The sequence below is a fragment of the Micropterus salmoides genome, unplaced genomic scaffold, assembly GCF_014851395.1.
Source record: "Micropterus salmoides isolate LMB-PRFRI ecotype aquatic unplaced genomic scaffold, ASM1485139v1 Ms_hic_scaffold_4, whole genome shotgun sequence".
Classification (NCBI taxonomy): Eukaryota; Metazoa; Chordata; class Actinopteri; order Centrarchiformes; family Centrarchidae; genus Micropterus; species Micropterus salmoides.
In genome coordinates this window covers 37,641,840-37,662,525 of record NW_024043372.1, presented here as the reverse complement: position 1 = coordinate 37,662,525, position 20,686 = coordinate 37,641,840, and the positions used below count along the sequence as shown (strand labels likewise).

Here is a 20,686-nt window from a genome sequence, read left to right as displayed (position 1 = left end):
AATCACACAGATGTTTTTATGCAGGCATTTATTCATGTGGGATGATGCAGGCATCTATGTAAATTGCACACATCATTAAGCTGAACACAGACCTAAGATGGCCTATGGGAGCGGTAAGGCAGAACACGATCTGGCCCATTGTGTGTCATTGTAAGAATCAAACTTTACACCGTCCATTCCCAAACAGTTTGAGAAAAGACTCAACTTTTCTCAAATGGGGGCTTGTGTTGTACTGCCTGAAAAAAAAAATGCAACGTGATCATCACACACTACTGTAGTGACGTGACTCTTGATGTGAACAACAGCAGCTTTAAGAGGAAATGTTAATGCTTCTCCAAATAGTTCCTGCTGAATTTGCTCTGGCTGCCAGAGGTGTAGAGCTTGAAGCTAGCGTGGATCTGCCGTCCATATGGAAAGAAATCCTTTGTCCTGTTTTATACACATCCACTGCTTTTTCAAACAGGCCTGAGGGCTGCATAAAACAATAGTGCACTCTTGACATTCACTGTGACTGTTGATTGGGTTGACATTTGCAGAATTCAAGGGCTACTCATTAGAATAGTTGTTATAATGAAATGATGGAAGAAAAACACACCCAGGCAAAAGGAAAAGCCAAAATGGCACAGCTTTATGTTTTTTCCAGTACAAGATAATATGAGGTCTTTTCACAGCTTTTAGCAAATCAATATCACTACCCAGAACTACTAGTGTGTGTTACATGTATCATCTGTAAAGAATAGATTATAAATAATTGGATGAAACCGTGGGAAGGAATTTTCCAAAGCAAGCAGGCTCATATCCAAATATTTCCAAAGCTTGTCAAACAGCAATAACGCTTTTGTGATCTTGTTCCGCATTTCAGTAATGTTGTTTTTCTTCAGCCAGACACCTCGCTGAGAGAGGGAACATCTGACTCTCCAGTTGTTGTTGTTGTTTTCATGTTTAAAGGCTGGTTTTGTCCACTGGCTTAATGTTGGCTTCCATCACCACAAGGGAAGATGACAACAGAAGTTGCGGGTGTTCACTTTTCTGAAGGTCCGTTCATCTGCTCACGACAGGAATGTATCTTCCTGCTAACACAGGTTTGAATCAGCGCTGTTGCAGCCATCCTTCGGAACCACAAGGGTAAAAATGGTAAAGAAACAGTAGAAGTAATGTATAGTTCTTGATTTCAGAGTTTACAGTCTGAAACTTTTGAGCTGTAATGCCATGACTGAGTTTCTGCTGCAGTGTAGAAGGCTGAAGACACAGGGAGCCAATTTGGAGCAACGCATAATTTGGATGCCTCCTCCGTATCAAGCAACATCCCCTGGAAACCAAAGCTCCCTGCAGAGTGCCTGCTGGTAGTCCATGCATATTTCATGAAATCAGAAGCTGATTAACTGAATAGGTGCGAATAGTTGCATTCAACAAAACAATTTCTAATATAGAGAAACATCCCTTTTTAGTTAAAATCCAGGTGGAATAAAGTTCATAAGACATGGCTACACACTCCATGATCTACGCTTTTCAGACATACAAAATGCCTTAAACTGCTGTAACTGCCCCACATGTCGAGGGTTTGGGTTGGTTGGGTGGTTTTTCAGTTGTTTCCTATGTTTTATGTAGTTCTGGGTTTCACTTGTGTTCTGATTTTGGATTCTTGCGTTTAGTCTTTAATGTGTGGGGTTTTGTAGTCTAGTTTATTCTTTTGTTCATTCGCATGTTTTATTGACTTAGTTTCTGTCTTGTTCCTTATCTTAGTTTTAGTCCTGCATTTTAGTTCTGTTTTATTCTTCCTGGTCCCTTGTCATTTTGTTCTGGTTTTTGTCCACTTGTCAGTGTGTCTTGTCCATGTCATCTGGTTCCATATTTTGTGAGTGGTTGGTTCTTGTGTCCAGTTTCTATTTGTTTGTATGCCCTGTCTGTTCTCTCCTCGTCTATGTCTGTGTCTTAGTCCTTAGTTCCATGTATCCATGTTTGTGTTGTCCTGTTTCCAGTTCCCTGCCCCGGTTTTGTTCGGCATGCAGTTGTTTTTCTGTTTTACTTTGGTAACTCTGTCCTTGTGTGTTCCCATATGCTTTACTTCCTGTTTTAGTTTGTAGTTTCTGCTCCTAGTGTGTGTTGTCATGTTTTACTTCCGGTGCTTGTCTCTGATTGTTTAAGTGGGTTCACCTGTGTCTAATTAGTTTCTCCCTCACCTGGGTATATAGTGATTGTCTGTCTTTCACTCCTTGCCAGTTCATTGTTTTCATGTGGTTCTAGTCTAGTGATTTCCATGCCAGAGTTCTCCAGTGTTCTTTCTAGGTTTCTCCAGTGCCTCCTGTGTTTTTTGTGGATTACTTTGGATTTACTTTCAGTTGAATTACTCACCGGTTGTGTTTTGGACTGCTTACCACCTGTAAGTTTCACCATGTGCTGCAATAAACCTCACTCTTTCACCAGTACCTGCTCAGTGTCTGCATTTTGGGTCCAAACCTCTATTCCCGGCGTTCAGCCAGGTGGCTGAGCTGACACCACATACATAGTTAAGTTTTTTTGTTGTTTTTTTTAAATTACCTTTTCCGTTTTTGGTTCCTACCTGTAATAATGGCAGATCCTAGAGGCTGAACTAATTACCGGCAAACTAGTGCACATACAAATTCAAATAAGCTTTACTGGCATGAATGTATAGAAACAATACTGCCAAAGCTACATATAAATATCATAAGGACAATTAATTTTATACATTTCATTAGATAAGGAAATAAAACAGCAAAAGTCATGTTTGTATGTGTTAATACAAAATAACATAAGTGCTAAAACCATGGCGTGAGAAGAGCTCTCAAAGCTAAGTAAATATTAAGCATATATAAATATATCTGGACATAGATTACCCCAGAAGAAAGAAGCCAAGAAAAAAGTATTCTAGATGTAGCAAAGCAGCCTACGAGGTATGTTTCATTGCAGTTTTCTGCAATATATATTTCAAGAGCATAACGCGCTTGTGTTAACTAGTTTATAGCTAGCGGCACAAACTGACGTATATACGTGCATCCTATTTATTGTATCTTTGTTATTTTTCCTCTTTTTCCATCCATTTCTCACAGGTTGGTATGATATGCTGAAGAAATAAAACCCTCGTGCTTCGTGTTGACTACTGGAAGACCTGGCCACACACTCCATCATCTACGCTTTTCAGACATACGAAATTCCTTAAACTTGCTTTAGAAAATGATTCACAGTCAGGTTTTATACTCCATTTTCACACAGTGCCAAAACAGGAGTCCAAGATTAGTCAAGTAATTATTATTCTTAAAAAAACAATAGTAATCAAATAAAATTACCACAAAGTAATTGCATAGTAATAGAAATACTAACTGGCCACATGGTGCAGGGCCCCTTGAGGGTGTGGGTCATTGGGCCAATACCTGCTTACCCCAGATGATAATCCATTATGGAGCTATTGTTTTGCTTTAATGGCCTTAAAAGGTAGCGTAGCAGAAGTTATCTCATTGCACTTTTCTAGACCGAACTCTTTGTAATGTTATTAACAAAGGCCCAATTCCCATCATGAGCAAGCGCTTGGTGACAGTGGCAAGGAAAAACTCCCTTTTAGCAGGTAGAAGCAGGCCTACGCAAGATCCACACAGAAAAGCCAAACAACAGACAAGCATGACACCACATGACAAGTGGTTTTTAATGTAACATTCAAAGATGTTCTTGATGCAAACATTTTTAAATGTGTGGATTTTCCAGGACATTAAATGTATTTCACTATTTATGTGTGAATCAGAATTTAATTTGTGAACCTTATGTGTTAAATTTGTGGCCTTGTTTTACATTTATATACATAGATTGATAAGTGGTCTTGTGGAGAGCTCTTTACAAAGAAATCTCGAAATGTGCATTCATTATTATTGAGACTAAAAGTCTGGCATCCCGTTGACTGTCGGCCCAGGCAGCAGTCAACGCGTGTCAAAGCCCTGCTCTTTGCTCACTCTGCTCTATCCAAACATAGTGTGCTGCCAAACGAGACACGTTAGCCAATAACTAAGATAAGCTGACACACTGACAAATACAGATGAGGACTTATGACCCTTGTTTGCTTTTTTTTCAATTTTGAAAGTTTATTTTCAGTCAAATATTAGTTAATTATTAAATAGTTAATTAATCTAGTTGAACATTTCCATTCCATTTTGTGCAACACAACAGCCTGAGGTGATCAAGGCATGTATTTGTTTATCTGCCCACACTACTGTTTTGATTTCACTTGGGCCTCAATGCTGGTTCATGTGCAGCCCATTCTCATGTCTGCAGAGGCAAATAAAGATGGAGTGCAGCATGGGTTAGGTCTATATAGGGTTCACTGGAGTCTGTTAAAGTCTTGATTTCAGCACATTTTATTCCAGACGGTGTGCTTTGCATTTGCTTTTAAGAGGGACCTTGGTACCTGACCCACTCCAGTGTTAAGAGAATCAGTAAGACAGGGCAGGCGGCTCTGCCCCCTATAGTGCCGGGTTAATGAAGATTCCAGAGCATGACACCACCCACTTCCTTACTATTTCTTCACTTTTGTCTTGCACTGCTTTGTATCAGATAATCCTGCAGACTGAGGCCCATGTGAAGGTCACTCCTCTTCAAGCCTATGAAGCAGGGCACTAGAGACAATATTGTCTATTTTTGCAGAAGGTAGGCTATGCTTCTGTGCTGTTGGCAGAAATAATCAGTAATGCTGCATTGATGACAGAGGATATACTGTACATGTTCTGCAGGAAATAAGAAATTGCAGTTGAGCTGGGGCCAGGAGTTAATTGCAACATGCTGCACATATCAGTCGTTCACAGAGAGGCAGATATTTCCAAACATTTAGTCTCCCAGTCAGTGATGGGGGGAAAAATGTTCCCAGAATATTCCATTTATACTTTAAATACTCATTACCATCTGAATATAGTTAATCTGGAGCTAATTCCATGCATTTATTCACCAAAACATTTAGCCAACAACACAGTGACTGAATCAAGAATATTCCAGAAATAAAATATCTCCATTGTGTTTCACTGTAGCTTAGTGCGCGCGCACACATACACACACACACACACACACACTAGTGCCATTCAAGGTCATAACCAAAATTCATACGTTGAGACATCAGCAGAGTTCTGCATTGCATTTTTATATACCTAACACAGTGAATTATAAACAGTGTCTTTTTTAAAAAGCACAGTTGCGATACATATGTAAAAGACAGGTTGTGCAGATCATTTGCATGATAATAATTTCAGTTGCAGCCAAACAGGATACTGGTGACCTGTGTGTGAACTGCTCAGCAGATGGTGGTAAGTTGTATGTGACGTGCCCTATGTAATCAGAGGCCTGCATCATTAAGGGTCTAATGTGCCCCATCCTGTCTTTGTGTGTTCTGGCAAAAGGTCTGCATTTACAGTCAAAAACAAGCAAAACAAGAAGATATTGTTGTAGACAATAGTGTCATGATTGGGCCTTGCCACCACCTCTGTCTCCTTGTTTCCACTGTTTACCATCCCTGCTGTCTGTGTTTTTTTTGTTTTTTTTGTCTGTTATGTCCTGTGTATGGTTGTGGACGTGTCGCTGTGGCTCCCTCTCTCCTGGCTGTTCTTCCGGCAGCAGCTCTTGCCTGTGTCTCATCCTGCAATCAACCTCCTCAGTGAAATACTCCAGCTCTTCACCCTCTCCTCACCAGTTCATCAGTAAACCTTCAGTGGTAACTACGCTGTGGCCGATTTGAGAATCTTGTGAACAGAACTTCGTCATTGGAAACCCTGTTTGCCTGGCTTTAACTGTTGTCTCTGCCTGCCAGAATCCCTGCCTGTTTGAGGACGCTGCCTGCCTGCCTTAAATTGTTTGCTGGAGGACGCAGCCCATCAAGCCGGAACTTGCCTCGGAACCCTCTCACCTGTCCCACACCCCAGGCCACTTCTTGCTACTCTGAAATAAATCTGCCTGAGTTAAGTGCCTCTACCTTGTGTCCGCTCCTGAATCCTTTTCAGCCACACCTAACAAATAGCCATTCCCTAATCATAGGTGACAGGCCAAAGTGATGTTATGTGTATTGGAATAAAGGCCTCCGTATGACTCAAACTAAGTGCTTTGTTGGATCGTCCCCCTTTCCTCAGTCAGCATTGGGGGAACTGTCTGTCATTTTGATAACTTTTCACCTAAAACAGACAATTAGACAATCATGGCCACTACACACGGCCAATGGAGTGGTGTACAGAGGAGAGAAAGTTCTCTTTTTCTTTCTTAAAAAAAAACTTTTGTCACTTGCATACAATACTTTTAATGAGAGACTGTCTGAAAGGGTTCACTGCTATCCCCATTTAAATGATTATCACATCTCACCCTTCTCTATTTAGATTAGTTCATGCATCATGGATGGACCGAATTGCTATCTGATGTGAAAGGCTGTCCACTTGTGAATAGATTACCCAGGATGCTGAAGTCAACATGAACAGCACATTTTTTTGTGTTGTTCAAGAAGCAAGAAATCCTATTTCAAATCCAGCCTTGAAACAGAACCTTTCTCAACAGTATGTTGTGTGGCTCCTTAATATGTTCAGATAAGGACGGTAGTTTAAAAAAACAATCTATTATTGTTGTTTATTCAATATTTGTGACTTAACAAACACCGTTTCCAATTAGCCCTAGACATTTGTGGACTAGACGTCATGGCTCGACAAAGACGAGTCCAAGGTTGAGAAGAGGGGTTGCGGTTTGCTCAGACATGTCTGTAACAGCAGGCTTCTCCACTCACCTCCTCCACTCTAGTGCTGAACACCAGAGCCCCAGGACTGTGTGCTCAGCCCCCTCCTGTTCACGCTGCACACCCACGACTACATCCCCCAACATGGAGAGAACTCTGTTGTGAAGTTTATGGATGACACCACCATCATCGGCCGGATTTCAAACAACGATGAGACTTCATATCGGGAGGAAAATTGTTAATGTTGTAGAGTGGTGTACAGCGAACAACCTACTGCTCAATATCAGCAAAACTAAGGAGCTGATCGCTGATTTCAGGAAGACGGAGATAAAGACACACACTCCTGTCTACATCAGTGGAGCTGAGGTGGAGCAGGTGAACAGTTTCAGCACAGAGAAGCTGACATGGTCGTCTCACATCTCCACGCTGGTGAAGAAAGCTCAGAAACGACTGGATTTCTTGAGGAAACTTAAGAAGGCCAAATTCCCACACCAAGTTCTTGTCAACTTTTACAGAGGAGCAATAGAAAACATCCTGACTGGAAACATCACTAACATGGGATGTGCAGGGCCCAGGACCAGAGGGCTCTGCAGCGGGGGATTCAAACTGCTCAGAAGATCATTGGTACCATCTCCCGAGCATCAGTGATATCGGTGAGGTGAGGTGCCTGCAGAGCCCAAAGGATCCTAAAGGACAGTACCCACCCAGCCACAGCCTGTTCACCCTGCTGCCTTCTGGGAAGAGATATAGAAGTTTCTGCTGTCATATCACCTGCAGAGCATCTTCTTCCTTCAGGCTTTGAAATTCATCCCCCACACAGCATCATAATAGTTTTGTGTGTGTAGCATAAATTGACAACAAACATAAATTTCAATATATAACCTTGTGACGTAAAATTACTTTTAAATGAACCCTCAGTGTTTGGAAAAACACTCTAGATTTTATCTGGATAGTTACATTTACTCATTTGGCTAATGCTTTTATCCAAAGCTACTTACATTTGAGGAACAACAGACAAGCATCAATAAAGTAAGAGATCTACAAGTGACAATAGATGCTAGTAGGAGCTGTTAGTGTGTACAGATATGAGACACTTGAAAGGACAAGGGTAAATGGGGTCTATGATGGCAGGCTTTTTAGCGGAAAGAGCAGAGACAAGAGCAGCTTTACACCATAAAACTAGTTCACTGCAACGCACAAAGTACAGGGCCATGCCTTAATGAAGAAAGAGTAATGCAGTAATGTCTGACCAGAAATTTTGTATCTTAATGCCTATGATGTATCTCCATCATAGCTCTGAGGACCTAATCTATAATGTGGCCATTTTGAAAGTTGATCAATAGATATTTTAATTAAAAAGGCATGTTTGCATCTCTCTTGAGACGTTGGAGCATGGAGCAATAACCTTCCAAAAAGTTCCTCAGATGACACTGACATAGATGACAGTCTAATAAGACAATAAAACTGATTTTTTGAGCTCCCATCTGGTCAATCTTTCTGTTCACTAAATGTGTAATACAGCTTGTGAACTTGCCAAACTCTTTATTTGGGAGATAACAGTCATTCCAGCTGCTCAAATAATATTAGGTGATTATCTTCACATATTGCGCATACATAGCATGGTCTCACTTTGCTCAAGCTGCAGCTGGAGAAGACAGTGATAGTGATCACAATTTCCAGCCAAAACTGGAAACAAGTTATGTTAAGATTCTTCTATTTTCCTATAAATGCCCCAAACTGATACCCATCCAGACCAATCTTTATATAGGTACAAGATGTGTCGCTCACAGGCCCCTGCCAAGCTTCTCTTCAATAAACCACACAAGAGGGACACCAGTGAGTCTTGAGCCAGATGCTCCACGGTGACCCCATTCATGAAGCCTGATTCCCTGAGGCCTCCCCAGATATTTCAAAGACTTGTCTGCGTCTGACAGCTTTCCCTGGAGATCACACTGGGATTCCACAAATCTCACCCATGCGTTGTTGAGTCCCACTTACTGTTTAATAGCAGGGCTGAGCTTCATCCTGTTATGCGCACGCAAAATCCAAGTTTGTTCACTACACTGTGGCAACCCCTCTCTGATCTTGTAATCCTACACTATTCATCTGTGCAACTTCAGACAAAACTGCACGTAACTCCAGGGATCTGTGCTGTTACAGCCAAGTCTACTTTTACATGTGAAAAGTAAAGCAGCTGGCCCACAGTACAGTACATTAAATAAAAAATGTAGGACTACAAGCAAGTTTTGACATGTTCTTCCACTGACCCAGTCCTGAACACTCTGAATGTGAGCCCTTTCTATTGTTCTACCTCATCTCTCATCTCTAGTTGAAAGCCCACTCCCCTGGCAATAGTCTTATCTGTGATCAGGGCCAATCTGTTTATCACAGCACCGACCACCACTTCACCCCGGGCCCTGACAGCTCCTCATTAGGACTTTTATATGGGCTGCTGGGAGGGGTCCAGACTGCTGATCAGGTCACACTGCGCTCCAACATGATGAGTGAGTCCATTCAAACATCTAGCATGCCACACTTTATTTCAAACAATTCACTCCCTACACTCTTTGAACTCAGACGTCCTCTGGAGGTGCCATGTTGGGGAAAATTTACAATGCCCTCCAGAGGTGCTGCTTCAAATAAAGGAATTGCTGATGTGAATGTGAGACACTAGATTGGTCTCAAGTCGTAAAGTCTTCTGCAATTTGCTGTTGCAGGCTCATGCTCCCTACAAAAGGCGAAATATATTAAAATGACTGAGGATGAAATATGTCTAGCACATGTGAATTCAAAGACATACTCACTTGAACAACATGCACCTTTCTCGATCCATGGAGTTGGGCTTCGTGTCGAATCACGCAGGGTATTAAAAACAGGCCTGAATTTGAGGGAGATGCGTTCTTCTCTGAGTAGTTGAGATGGCTTACAGCCTTGTGTCATGCATGGGCTGTAACTGGCAGGAGAAAGACAGCATGAGTAATGATGAGAGCGCAAAGCTCTTGTTTGGTTACTGACATTCATTTAAGAGGTACATGCAAGATCCTTAAAAAGACAGCAGTGGACAGCAGCTGAAGTTTACTCTGGGGGCCAACAACATGGCTCAACCTGTAGGAGAGTACAACAGCACATGGACTCTGGTATACAGTCTGACTTTATACTACGATAAGCTAAATACCAGAGGACAAACAGTGGAACCTAAACCCAGCTTATCTTCCTTTTTGGTCAGATTTAGCCCAAACCTTAGTTGAGTTCAAAATGACCACAGTGGTGTATGTGTTATTTTATAATATGTTTACACACAAACGTCATCCTTTATGCTCACCTAGTTCCATACAAATTCAAATGAGCTTTATTGGCATGAATGTATAGCAACAATATTGCCAAAGCTACACATAAATTACATAAGTACAATAAATTTCATACATTGCATTAAATATTAAAGAAATAAAACAGTAAAATTTGTGTTTGTGTGTGATAATAAAAAATAAAATAATAATAAAAAACTATTAAATATAAGATTTCCGTGAAAATAAATATTAAAAATAAAAGTAAATAAAAAAAACAATAAGCAAGTTTGTGTGTGTGTTAAAAAATAAATAAAAATATATTAAAAATTTAAAATAATTATAATTATAATAAGTAAATGACACAGTAACATGTGTGTTTTTATAATAATATATTAAAAAATTAAATAAAATAAATAGATAAAACCATAAACGTGTGTATGTATATTAAAAACAAAAATAATAATAAAAAGATTATTAATTAGTTAATTAAAAAACTGTATCAAACGTGAGATTTAAAAACACAACAATTCCTAAAAATCAAACAATCAAAATAATAGTAATTTGAAAATTAGTACAATAAATATATAAATTAAAAAAAGTTCCATACTTTATGGACATATATTAGAGTGATATCAATCGCTTTTTGTAGAAAGTGACAAGGCATATCTAGCAAAATGTTGATCTGTAGCATGTATCTACAATCAAGCGAGTAACAATTGTTGAATGGCACTGAGAAAGTTTTATCTGTCTCATAATTTATGCCCAAAGCTCAACAAGCAGCCTAAAATAAATCTCCCCATCTTTACCTGCATTGTGTGGGCCGGTCCTACAGCTCCTTATGAGTCTCCAGCAGGGGAAACTTTTCGTACCTCCCCCTCCGCCGGCCCTCCTGGTCCCTGCCTGGTCCCTGCCTTACCCCTGCAGTGCTGCGATGGTCAAAAGGTTCACACTTGCGGCGCTCAGCGGATCTGCAGCCGGCGGCTCTCCAGCCCATCATCAAACCGGTGTCTACAAACTACTTCACTCGTTACACCGTCAACAGTCCGCAGCTCACTGAGACCGGGTTCGCCCGCTGAAAACACACAGTTGAATCCATCGGTGTTGTGGTAAGAGCTCTGAGTCTAAACGCTAGTTCAATTTGGGGAATTCACCTTGGACGTACTTTAGACTGCAATTTTGCAATCAGTGGTTAAATCGGGCGACTTTCTCCAGCTATCAGGTGGAAAGAGCAGACAGGTTGCGATGCAGTTTGAGCAGGAGACTGAGCTACTCTGTTTATTTTGTCTGATCTATTTTAAATTGCTGCAATTCATTATTTAAAGACTAAATATTTGTTAAGATGCCATCTGCATACAGTTGTAACAAATGCAGGAGAAGAAAACTTCAATAGATTTTTGTGTATTATCGGTGGCATGATCATGACTTTAACTTAGTTCATTGTGTATTAATCTCCCTGTTTGTATTCCAGAATATGTATGGCATTTTCTAAATAGCAAAGGTGCATAACATCTTTCTGAGGAGGTGTCCTGTTGCACTCTTTTTCATAAGTGAAGTTTGAAAATAATCGTCAGATTATGTCCATGTGAGCAGAGCTGCATGGCATCAGGGGTTTGGAGCTCATCAGAGTGTGTGGGAAGGAGGAGAGAAAACAGGGGAATCCCCCCATCCCTCACTACTCTGGGAAACACCAAGCTGCATAGATTACTCAGTTTGCATTCTTTTGCTGCCTTGCATTGCCAACTTTAATATGTCTACTACAGTAACAGCGCATATCACTTTCACTGACAGAACTGCTGTGATCCAAACTTCTCAGGCTAGAAAACAGCTCAGATCAGTGACAAAAGGGCTGCGGGCTGGGCTTAGGCTTATCCCCCTAGGGAGTCTGTTGCAGGAGCTCCAACTCTTTAAGTTTAGAGCTAGAAATGCCAATTTTTCAACTCCTTCTCTGCTTCACACATGATTGAACTTTGAATTGTTTTACATTTACTTTTTGCCATGCCAAGGAACTCATGTTGAGAGCTGAAACACAAAAAGACTGATAACAAAGTCATTAGTGGCTTATTTTTCCTAATAAAATGCTTTGAAATAATAATTATTACTTCATAAATAGAACAATTCAGCTACACACTCTCTCCACTGTGTGGAGCGAAATGTGTGAACTGTTATGGTCAGTCTCTGGTTCCCTCTTTAAATGTGTAGCTCATGGCTCAGATCACAGATGACGATGTGATAACAGCCCTTATTTAGAGCAGATTTACTGACTTCTACAGCACCATTTGTGACAAATCAGTGTTGAATTCAGCACTTCATAGATACTTCATGAATATCAGCCCAGGAATCGAGAAGTGTGAGTTGGGTGGGGGGGTGGGGGGGTTGTTTACTTGTAGATATAACCTACTGGCTATCCAGCATCCACTGCCATGGGAAATTTGCTTAGTGTCTTTGATGATATATTAGATCTGTCCAAAAACACTTTGAAGAGAACATGTAGTTCAGAACAGAACAGAAGGGATTTGTGTCAAATTTGGGGCTTTGATTTTTTTTGCTGATGAGAGAAGTTATTACAAGTCTTTGATTCCTGTGTTTCACTGCTGAATTTAATTAACCAATGAACTGAGTGAGTCTGAAATTGCAACTCTTATTAAACAATTTAGACAATTTATTTCTCTACTCAGACAATGTACTTTCCATAAAGTCTAACCAATTTCCAACAAAATCAACTGCTAAAGCATGATGAAGTCTCGGTGCTCAGCAGACTCTAAAGTTGATTGCAACCCAATGGCAATTTTTCTTATGGAGATAATCAACGACGTGGTAGAAATGTAAGACTTGGGCAAGTTCCAAGTTTCATCCTAATGACAGCCTGCATAATGATTCAAAATACTGCACTGCAGCTGATGCTAATGGGGAGCACGTAGTCAGTTACTGTACATAGGACAACTATGAGGAGTAAAAATTGGACTCTTGTGAGCTCAGCTATGAAGCCAAATGCTGGTCTGCTTTCATTTTGAGAACTAAACCCCTGTCTGCTTGTCTGGCTCTCTTTCTCTTCTTTCTTGCAGAGTAGAGGGGGTTCAAATGGTCAGAATGTGCCAGAATCCTTGAAGGCAATCTAAAGCCCTTGGCCAGTACCTGATGTCCTTTGTTGTACACACACCTGTTGCCATGGCTGGTCTTGTAATATCTGAAGTAACATTGCTGAGGTGCACATTTCTCTTCCTCTACTTGAGTGTCTGCTTGTGCCAGCGTGACTGCACCGGTGTGGACTGTCCCCAGCTGGACAACTGTATTGAAGAAGTGCTGGAGAGTGGCACCTGTTGCACTTCATGCCTGCAAAAAGGATGTACATGCGAGGGTTACCAATACTACGATTGCATCAATGCTGGATTCAAGAATGGCAAAGTGCCTGAGGGAGACTCTTACTTTGTTGACTATGGCAGCACGGAGTGCTCCTGCCCGGCGGGAGGGGGCCGGATCAGCTGCCACTTCATCAGCTGTCCTGATATGCCGCCAAACTGCATCGAGGTTTCAGAGCCTGCAGACGGTTGCATGCAGTGTGAACGTATCGGATGCGTCCATGATGAACAAAAGTACGAAGCTGGACACTCCTTCCACTTTGACACCTGCCGGGTCTGCCACTGTCCCAACGAAGGGGGGAAGCTAATGTGCTATCCTGTGCCAGACTGTGACCCGCACAAGGACCATAAACCTATGTTAGCTGCACCAACAGAGGAGGACACAGCCGGCAGGCGCAACCGTTACCCCTACAGGTTTGACCAACAAGGGCGCATGGATCAGTCTCGAACGCCGTATCGCCTTCCTCCTAATAGGAATCTTCCACTCTTCAAACCGTCTCCTTTGGATAAGGAGGAGCCAGAAGATTATGATTACGGCCCTACAGATTTGCCAGAGACCTACCCTCAATCTCTGGTCTTCCCTACTCAGTCTTCCTCCTCCAACAAGGTCATCTCTGTGTCCCAAGGCTCTGACAGACTTGACAGAAGCTCTACCCTTCAGAGCTTTGACAGACAAAGCAAGCTGGAGCTGAGAGAGCGATACGGAGTCCATGAACATCCTGCAGATAGAGAGGAAGTGACAGAAAGTCCCCTGAGAGTAGGGCTGAGTACTATCAGGCCACATAGGCACAAGGACGCCACTGCTTCCTGGCAGCCTTCACAGGGTGTAACAAGTATGCAGAGTGTCACATTCAGTGATCTGACTACACAGACAGATTTAGAGAATCAATTGCATGCACTCAAAAGTTTGGATAGTGTCATGTTTCCACTAAACCGAGGATCAGGAAGTGAGAAACACATGAGTTTAGAGAGTGCGATTCATCATCAGAGAAGCTCTGAGACTAAGACACATACACACCAAAATGCATCAGATAGTGTGACACCCAGAGGTTCAAAGAGTCAGATCAATGTTAGTCAAACCAATCAGCTGAGGCGATCAGATAGAGTGACTCTTCCGCTGTACATGCTGAGAAGCCCAGAGAGCCCAATTCATTCCCAGGCAAGTTCAAATGATCAAAAAGAATTACAGGGGACAGTTGCACCAGACAGTGAGGTGGTTGAGGAAGAGATAGAGGAGAAGGAGGAGGAGGAAGAAATGGTAGGCTTTCGCAGTGTCACTGGGCCTGAAGGAAAGGATATGCCCTACAAGATAAAACCATCACAACAGGAGAGGAGTGAGGAGTCAGAGAGCAATGATCCAACAAGCAGCTATGAAAAGACCACACCTGAGCTCAGCACCAGTTCCCCCAGGAGGCCTGAGTACCTGACAACCCCTTTGGTCCATTTTATTACTACCACCACCCAGCCGCCAGTAAGGTTTAAGCTGGTTGAGAGTGAGCCGAGCAGAAAGCCAAGTCAGAGGCTGTTTAACCTTCACAGTGAAGACCAGGAAGAGGTGATGGAGAAAGAGAAGGAGAGGAAAGATCGCCCTGTTCCAGTCATCAAACCTGATGGAGGTAAGTCAACGATGCTTCAACAGCACAGACCAACATGCTCAGAATGTAATCCAGTTACCAAGATGTACTAACATTGTCAATGAGCGGGATTTGAATACCAAGTGTTTGAGACTTTTTATTGCAGAGACAGTGTCACCGTTACATAGTTTGTCCACCAGACACCACACACAATATTTACACAGTAATATGTTATGCTCAGGATCTTTGTCACAATAAAAAAAAATCTAAGAGATACATATCAAGATGGTTAAAAAATACTATAAGCCAATATATAGATTTCCTAAACTCCCATATATACATATATAAAATATAAAATATTCTGGACGAAATCATTTTGCACAGTTGTTCGATTCCATAATCAAGGACATTCTAAGCCCATGTTAGAACTGTTCCAACAAACAGAATGTGAATTACCGTAGAACTTTGAATAATAGCCCGGGCTTAATCTTTTCACTAACTTGACCCTGCCTTTATTTGGGACAGGCCTTCAATTATTTTTGCACAAAACTGAAACTACTATGAAACAGTTTATTTATTTCAAACAGAATAATACTTATGTAAAAATTACCAAATAATATCAAATACACGTCATTCATTTAATCTAGCTCCGACAGGCGGTTTATGCGCTGCTATTTTGAAGGCCGCAACCTCAAGACAACAACAACACGGTGCAGGATGAGAGAAGATAGCTGACAGAGAGCGACGGACACATTCGGACATAACGAGCGTATTTAACGAGCGCTTCCAAGTTAACGTGAGTCAGCCCCCCCCCCCTTTTCCTCTCTTGTATCGATGCAGGTTACACCGGTAAATCTAGAAGAATTAGACTTTGGGTCTTGGTGTTTCCAGTAAATGAACTTAACAGTGGTATTGTGGAGGATCCAACCGATCTAACGATGTTCAGCATGTCTTTTAAACATTAATAGCCTATGTGTATTAAAGATCTAAGCAGCTAAAGCGGCGACCCCGCCTGGTTTAAGAGGTTTTATACATCCAAAGAACTTCTATAAAAACCAGACCAGGCGTTTAATTAAGGCAGGCGTTTATTTGTTAAAATGTGTCCCCACACCAGGCCAGTAAAGGAGGCAGGCGGCTGTTTGGGACTCGGCTATTAATTGAAGTTTTACGGTAGATGCATTTTCATCAGCTGGGTTGACGCAAACAAATTGTTCCAACATCAGGGAAAAAACTGCTTGGCTAGCTACACTTTAATGCAATACACTGTCTGGGAAAAGTTATGCTGGAGATAATTTACAGAACCAGTTTAGAATTGTTGTGCAATTGGTCCAAACAGCTCATCTGAACCTCTTGGCTAAAAACAGCAACCTGCTGCTGATGGATACTATTTCAATGAGAGCAGTGAGAATGAACCAAAACAGTAAAGTTGCTGGTCATAAAACCAAAACAATGGGCAGGAAGATGCTAAAATGTTCTGGATCGCTGAGGAGTTGTCTCCATGGATATCTCTATGAGTGACACCCTCTCAAATCTTGTCTATACATAGTCATCTGATCCACTGTTAACATAACTGTATTGATTTGTGCTGTTGTCTTTGTTTGCTGGTGGTCATGTAGTGCACAGTGGGTTTTGACCTATAAAGCAATTTATTAGTGCAAGAAGATTTTAGACAGTAGTCCTCGTTTTAAATGTTTTGATTTGACATTTTTAAATCTCTGAAAATGACACATACTTGTGTGTACTGCTGTAGCACTATATTTACATTTTGAATCCAACATAAAGTATTTAAACTCTGTCTTACTAATGTAGATCTATACAACATTGTCCACTCAGAACAAAGCTCCCTTTCTCTGTCCCATTCTAACTACCAAGCCAAGCCATATGTCATGAGCTTATGGAAGAAGTGGAGACACTCGCCAACCCCCAGGGATCTGAACAGCAACATAAAAAGCGAGCCCACGGTCTGTGTAGAGCAGGGGAGTCAAAAACTTCTCCTGCCGTGAACATCCTCCCACAGCAGTCTCATACCAGTCACCACCATCCCTCACCCAGCGCTCAAGGCCTCGCCACTGTTTTACTGCACATTGCCTCAGCTGTCCCACAGGAGACAGACATGGGAGCTTGAGAATCTGGATTTGGTAATAGATTCTCTCTGCCTTCAGATACTTTTATTTCAGAGGTGTGTCTTCAATTTAAAAATCCTCTTTTGAAAGATTTAGAAACTGTTATTTATTGTATTTCTTAGTATGTTTGCGGTTTCCATCAAACAGTGTAGCGGTACTGTTGTCTGCTTCTTGGATTTTCTGTTGAAAGAAATTTGTGTTTCAATAGGTGCCGCTTTTTAAAACATCTTTTCAGTTATGCCAAATATAAAGTTTTTTTTATTTACTTCAAAGAAAGTAGAGAAGTGAAACACATCTGTTACTTTACATTTCAACAGCAAATGAAAAAGCACTCAGGAACTTGCTATACATTGAATCACATAGTGTGTTATATGAACTAGTGAAGCATAACGGACATTTATTTTGTTGAAAACGTCATGGAATACTGTTTAAACGTTTGGTTGAAATAGTTTAGCAGGTCATTGCACTTTATGTGGGATAGATTAGTTATTTGATCCGTTGCTGATGCATATGAAATGGATTTTTAAAGGTGTGTGCAGCGCGAGGCAGCAGCAGATCCAGATGTTGATGCCCTGGAGGGCTTAGATATACAATCAGACTCTATACACTGTAGAATAATACAGGGATTGAGAACAATACAACAAATACACAGCAATACTTGCCCAGTATAATGTGATGCAATATGATATTCATACAATAAACACTGCCTGCGTAAATATAGACACTCACCGGCCACTTTATTAGGTACATCTGTTCTATTGCTTGTTAACACAAATAGCTATTCAGCCAATCACATGGTAGCACCTCAATGCATTTAGGCATGTAGACGTGGTCAAGACAACCTGCTGAATTTCAAACCGAGCATCAGAATGGGGAAGAAAGGGGATTTAAAGAGGTGGTATTCTGCTCATTTTCAGGTTCAGAATCTTATTTAGGGGTTGTACCAGAACAGGTTTACATGGTTTCATTTCATACTGTACAATGCCGCAGCTCCTCTTTTCATCCTGTGTTGAAGGCTTCGTTTTACCTATTGAGTGATACATCTTGCCTCTCCAGTTACCAAGATGTACTAACATTGTCAATGATCGCTTCTGACTGACTACTAGCCAGTCTGAAGCAGATAAGGGGGATCAGCTAGAAACCAGTAAACACGGCTTTGTTTCAGCTGTACATGTTGCCGACCAGCTTGGCAACATGGACTGGAGCAAGAGTTTCAGATTAGTGAGTTATTAATCTGTAACAAAAGTATCTTTCATCCATAAAGTTTTAACTGAGCTCTGTCTCTACATCACAGTAACAACTTTATGTCCACTGACTGCCTGGAGGGTAGCTAGTGTTTGGAAGGGGGAGGAGAGCTGTGTGCTGCAGCTCAGTGTTTTTCCACCTGTGTTTTTGAGGGCGTGTCGGACTAGCCGCTTGGTGAGCGTTATTACGCACATTTTGCTTTCATCCATGTGTCATCATCCAGCGGGAAGCTTCCGATCTGAGACGTGAATCCAACGCGGAAGTACCTTAAACCTGCATTCTATTGAACGCCCAGCAGGGGGCGACTCTTTTGGTTGAGAAGTCTGGTTCCATTAGAAATAATAGTTAAATGATCCTACTTCTCACCTGAATAATTACCTCAGTAAACAGTTTCCTAATGTGTTTATAGTCTCAATCACTAGTTCCATGTCTTCTTTAATACAACATGATGTTCATTTAGTAAATTATGGTCCCATTTAGAGGAAAATAGACCATAAAGCAGAGTATGCTTCAAGGCGGGACTATCTATGATTGACAAGTCGTTACCATGGTGACCTGTCAGTCAGGCTAGAGTGACCCATGGCACTGTGTAAATTTACCCAGCGCCGCTGGAACAGCTTATTAGGCACATTCTCTGGTGAGTACATTTAGTTTTAAGCCTGTTGTTTGTTAGACAAAGTTATCAGCCCTGTTAAAATAACAGTTAACATGAATTACAGATGCACCTAGCTAAGCAAGCTAGCTTGCTCCGCACACGACCATTAGCTCCGCCGTCTCGTCCAAATATGGTCATGTCCGGTGCCGCTGGTTGCAAAAAATCAACATGGCGGCGCCCTATCGGCCAAACTCGAGGCTTCAAAACGGCAGTCCACAAACGAGTGACGTCACAATGACTACGTCCACTTCTTTATATACAGTCTATGGTTGTCACAGAGATGAAAGGGAAGTGGCTGGACTGCAAACAAGCTTTTTTCAGGCGGTTCAGAGCAGCAGAGTTTTCTGTGGGAGATCGGAACTCCCTTTGGGCTGGACTTTGGGCTTTTTCACTTTGCAAACCTAGTACATGCACAAAAAAGGTATATAACTCAATAAAGGAGAGGGGAAAAAACAAAAAGCACAATATGACCTCTTTAAGTGACTTTGACCTTGGCATGGTTGTTGGTTCAGAAACTGCTGATCTGCTGGGATTTTCACACAACCATCCCCAGGGTTTACATAGAATAACAAAATGCCTTGTTGATGTCTTAAATATGAATACAGACTTGTATTGACTCCTCTCTGAGATCTTAACAAATACTTTACGCTCTAAGCTTTATAAATGTGGGATTTATTGCAGGACTTGTATTGTACTGGATTGAAAAGCTGTTAGATCCACTAACATGACATCAGTTGAGACAGACACTCAATACATTTAATCAACACTCCAATAGAACATGTGGATGAGAATATGATCCAGTTCTTCTATTAGGAGGCTGATCTTAATCAATTAATCTTTTGATGAGATAATAATAATTAGATTATCACTGTTTGCCACATGTGATTTTTTTCTCGGGCCATTTGCACACTAATTCATGGTAATAAGGTGGGATGTGTGCTGTGGACTGGCTGGCGGATCACAACCTGATCCCAAAGTTTCTTCCTAAAAATGACGCATTGCTGTGTCCTCTGTAGCATAAGAAGGAGGATAATCTGAGGAAGAGTTATCTGTCCGGGGGGCAGGTGCTCTTATTCCAGATAAACTGCTTCCTCCAGATATAAAATACTCTGGAGTAAAGAGGTGGCTGCTCACAATTATAGTGGAGATGGAGGGGAGGGCCAGGCAGGGCCTCTCTCCAGGCAGCTGATAATAAAGTTTATCAGTTCTTCCTCATCGTCTCAGGATAGAATGGACAGGATTTGGCAACTCTTCAACATCTGACGCAAGTCCCTGATTTAAAATATATTTTTTTAATTGTATTTTTAAAATTGAAACGCAAAGTTTGTTTTGCACGTTGTCTGCTAGAAATACATCTGGTAATGTTTTGGCATTTGTGGCTATTTCTGAAGGTTTCGAAGCCACACTAAAATGAAAATAGGATCTGTTTTTCCTTTATGCCTAGCGTGTATTAATACCGTACTCCTAGAAAGCAATTATTTCAACATATTAAAAAAATAAAACTCTTTATATAATTTGTGATATATATGCCATGTAGAACTATAACTATAATACCATGTTATAACGGACACCTCAGTTCCACCTCTGCCTTCAAAGAAATCTCTGTTCCTCTGCCATAATAAATTAGTTGATTGACAGAAAATGAAGTGGCAACCATTTTGATTACCAATGAATAGTTTATGTAATTTGTTACATCCCAAGGTCTAGGGGGTATGTATCCATGATGTAACAAATGTGTGGCTTCCC

The 20,686-nt window shown here is 41.2% G+C and overlaps 1 protein-coding gene and 2 long non-coding RNA genes across 7 annotated transcripts in view; 2 read left to right on the top strand and 1 right to left on the bottom strand.

The window, feature by feature from the left end:
* Nucleotides 1-600: 600 nt before the first annotated feature.
* On the bottom strand, nucleotides 601-10,932 carry LOC119886918. 2 transcript variants are annotated; one of them, XR_005441567.1, is made up of 3 exons: nucleotides 10,794-10,932; nucleotides 9,505-9,653; nucleotides 601-1,109 (listed from the first exon to the last, which is right to left on the bottom strand). It is a non-coding gene; the product is annotated as an uncharacterized LOC119886918 (long non-coding RNA). The 2 variants fall into 2 exon arrangements; XR_005441568.1 differs by lacking the exon at nucleotides 601-1,109 and adding an exon at nucleotides 9,224-9,428.
* LOC119886920 lies at nucleotides 1,005-5,958 on the top strand. The gene is made up of 2 exons (XR_005441569.1): nucleotides 1,005-2,506; nucleotides 3,069-5,958. It is a non-coding gene; the product is annotated as an uncharacterized LOC119886920 (long non-coding RNA).
* Nucleotides 10,895-20,686, top strand: part of fbln2 (fibulin 2) — a 65,485-nt gene continuing 55,693 nt past the window's right edge. Inside the window, exons 1-2 of one of the 4 annotated variants that reach the window (XM_038697914.1) lie at nucleotides 10,895-11,093; nucleotides 13,050-14,959. In XM_038697914.1, the coding sequence (XP_038553842.1) occupies nucleotides 13,123-14,959 (1,837 nt within the window). In that variant the 5' untranslated portion in view covers nucleotides 10,895-11,093; nucleotides 13,050-13,122. The remainder of the gene's footprint in view (nucleotides 11,094-13,049; nucleotides 14,960-20,686) is intronic. The other 3 variants (XM_038697913.1, XM_038697912.1, XM_038697911.1) reach the window with 3 other exon arrangements.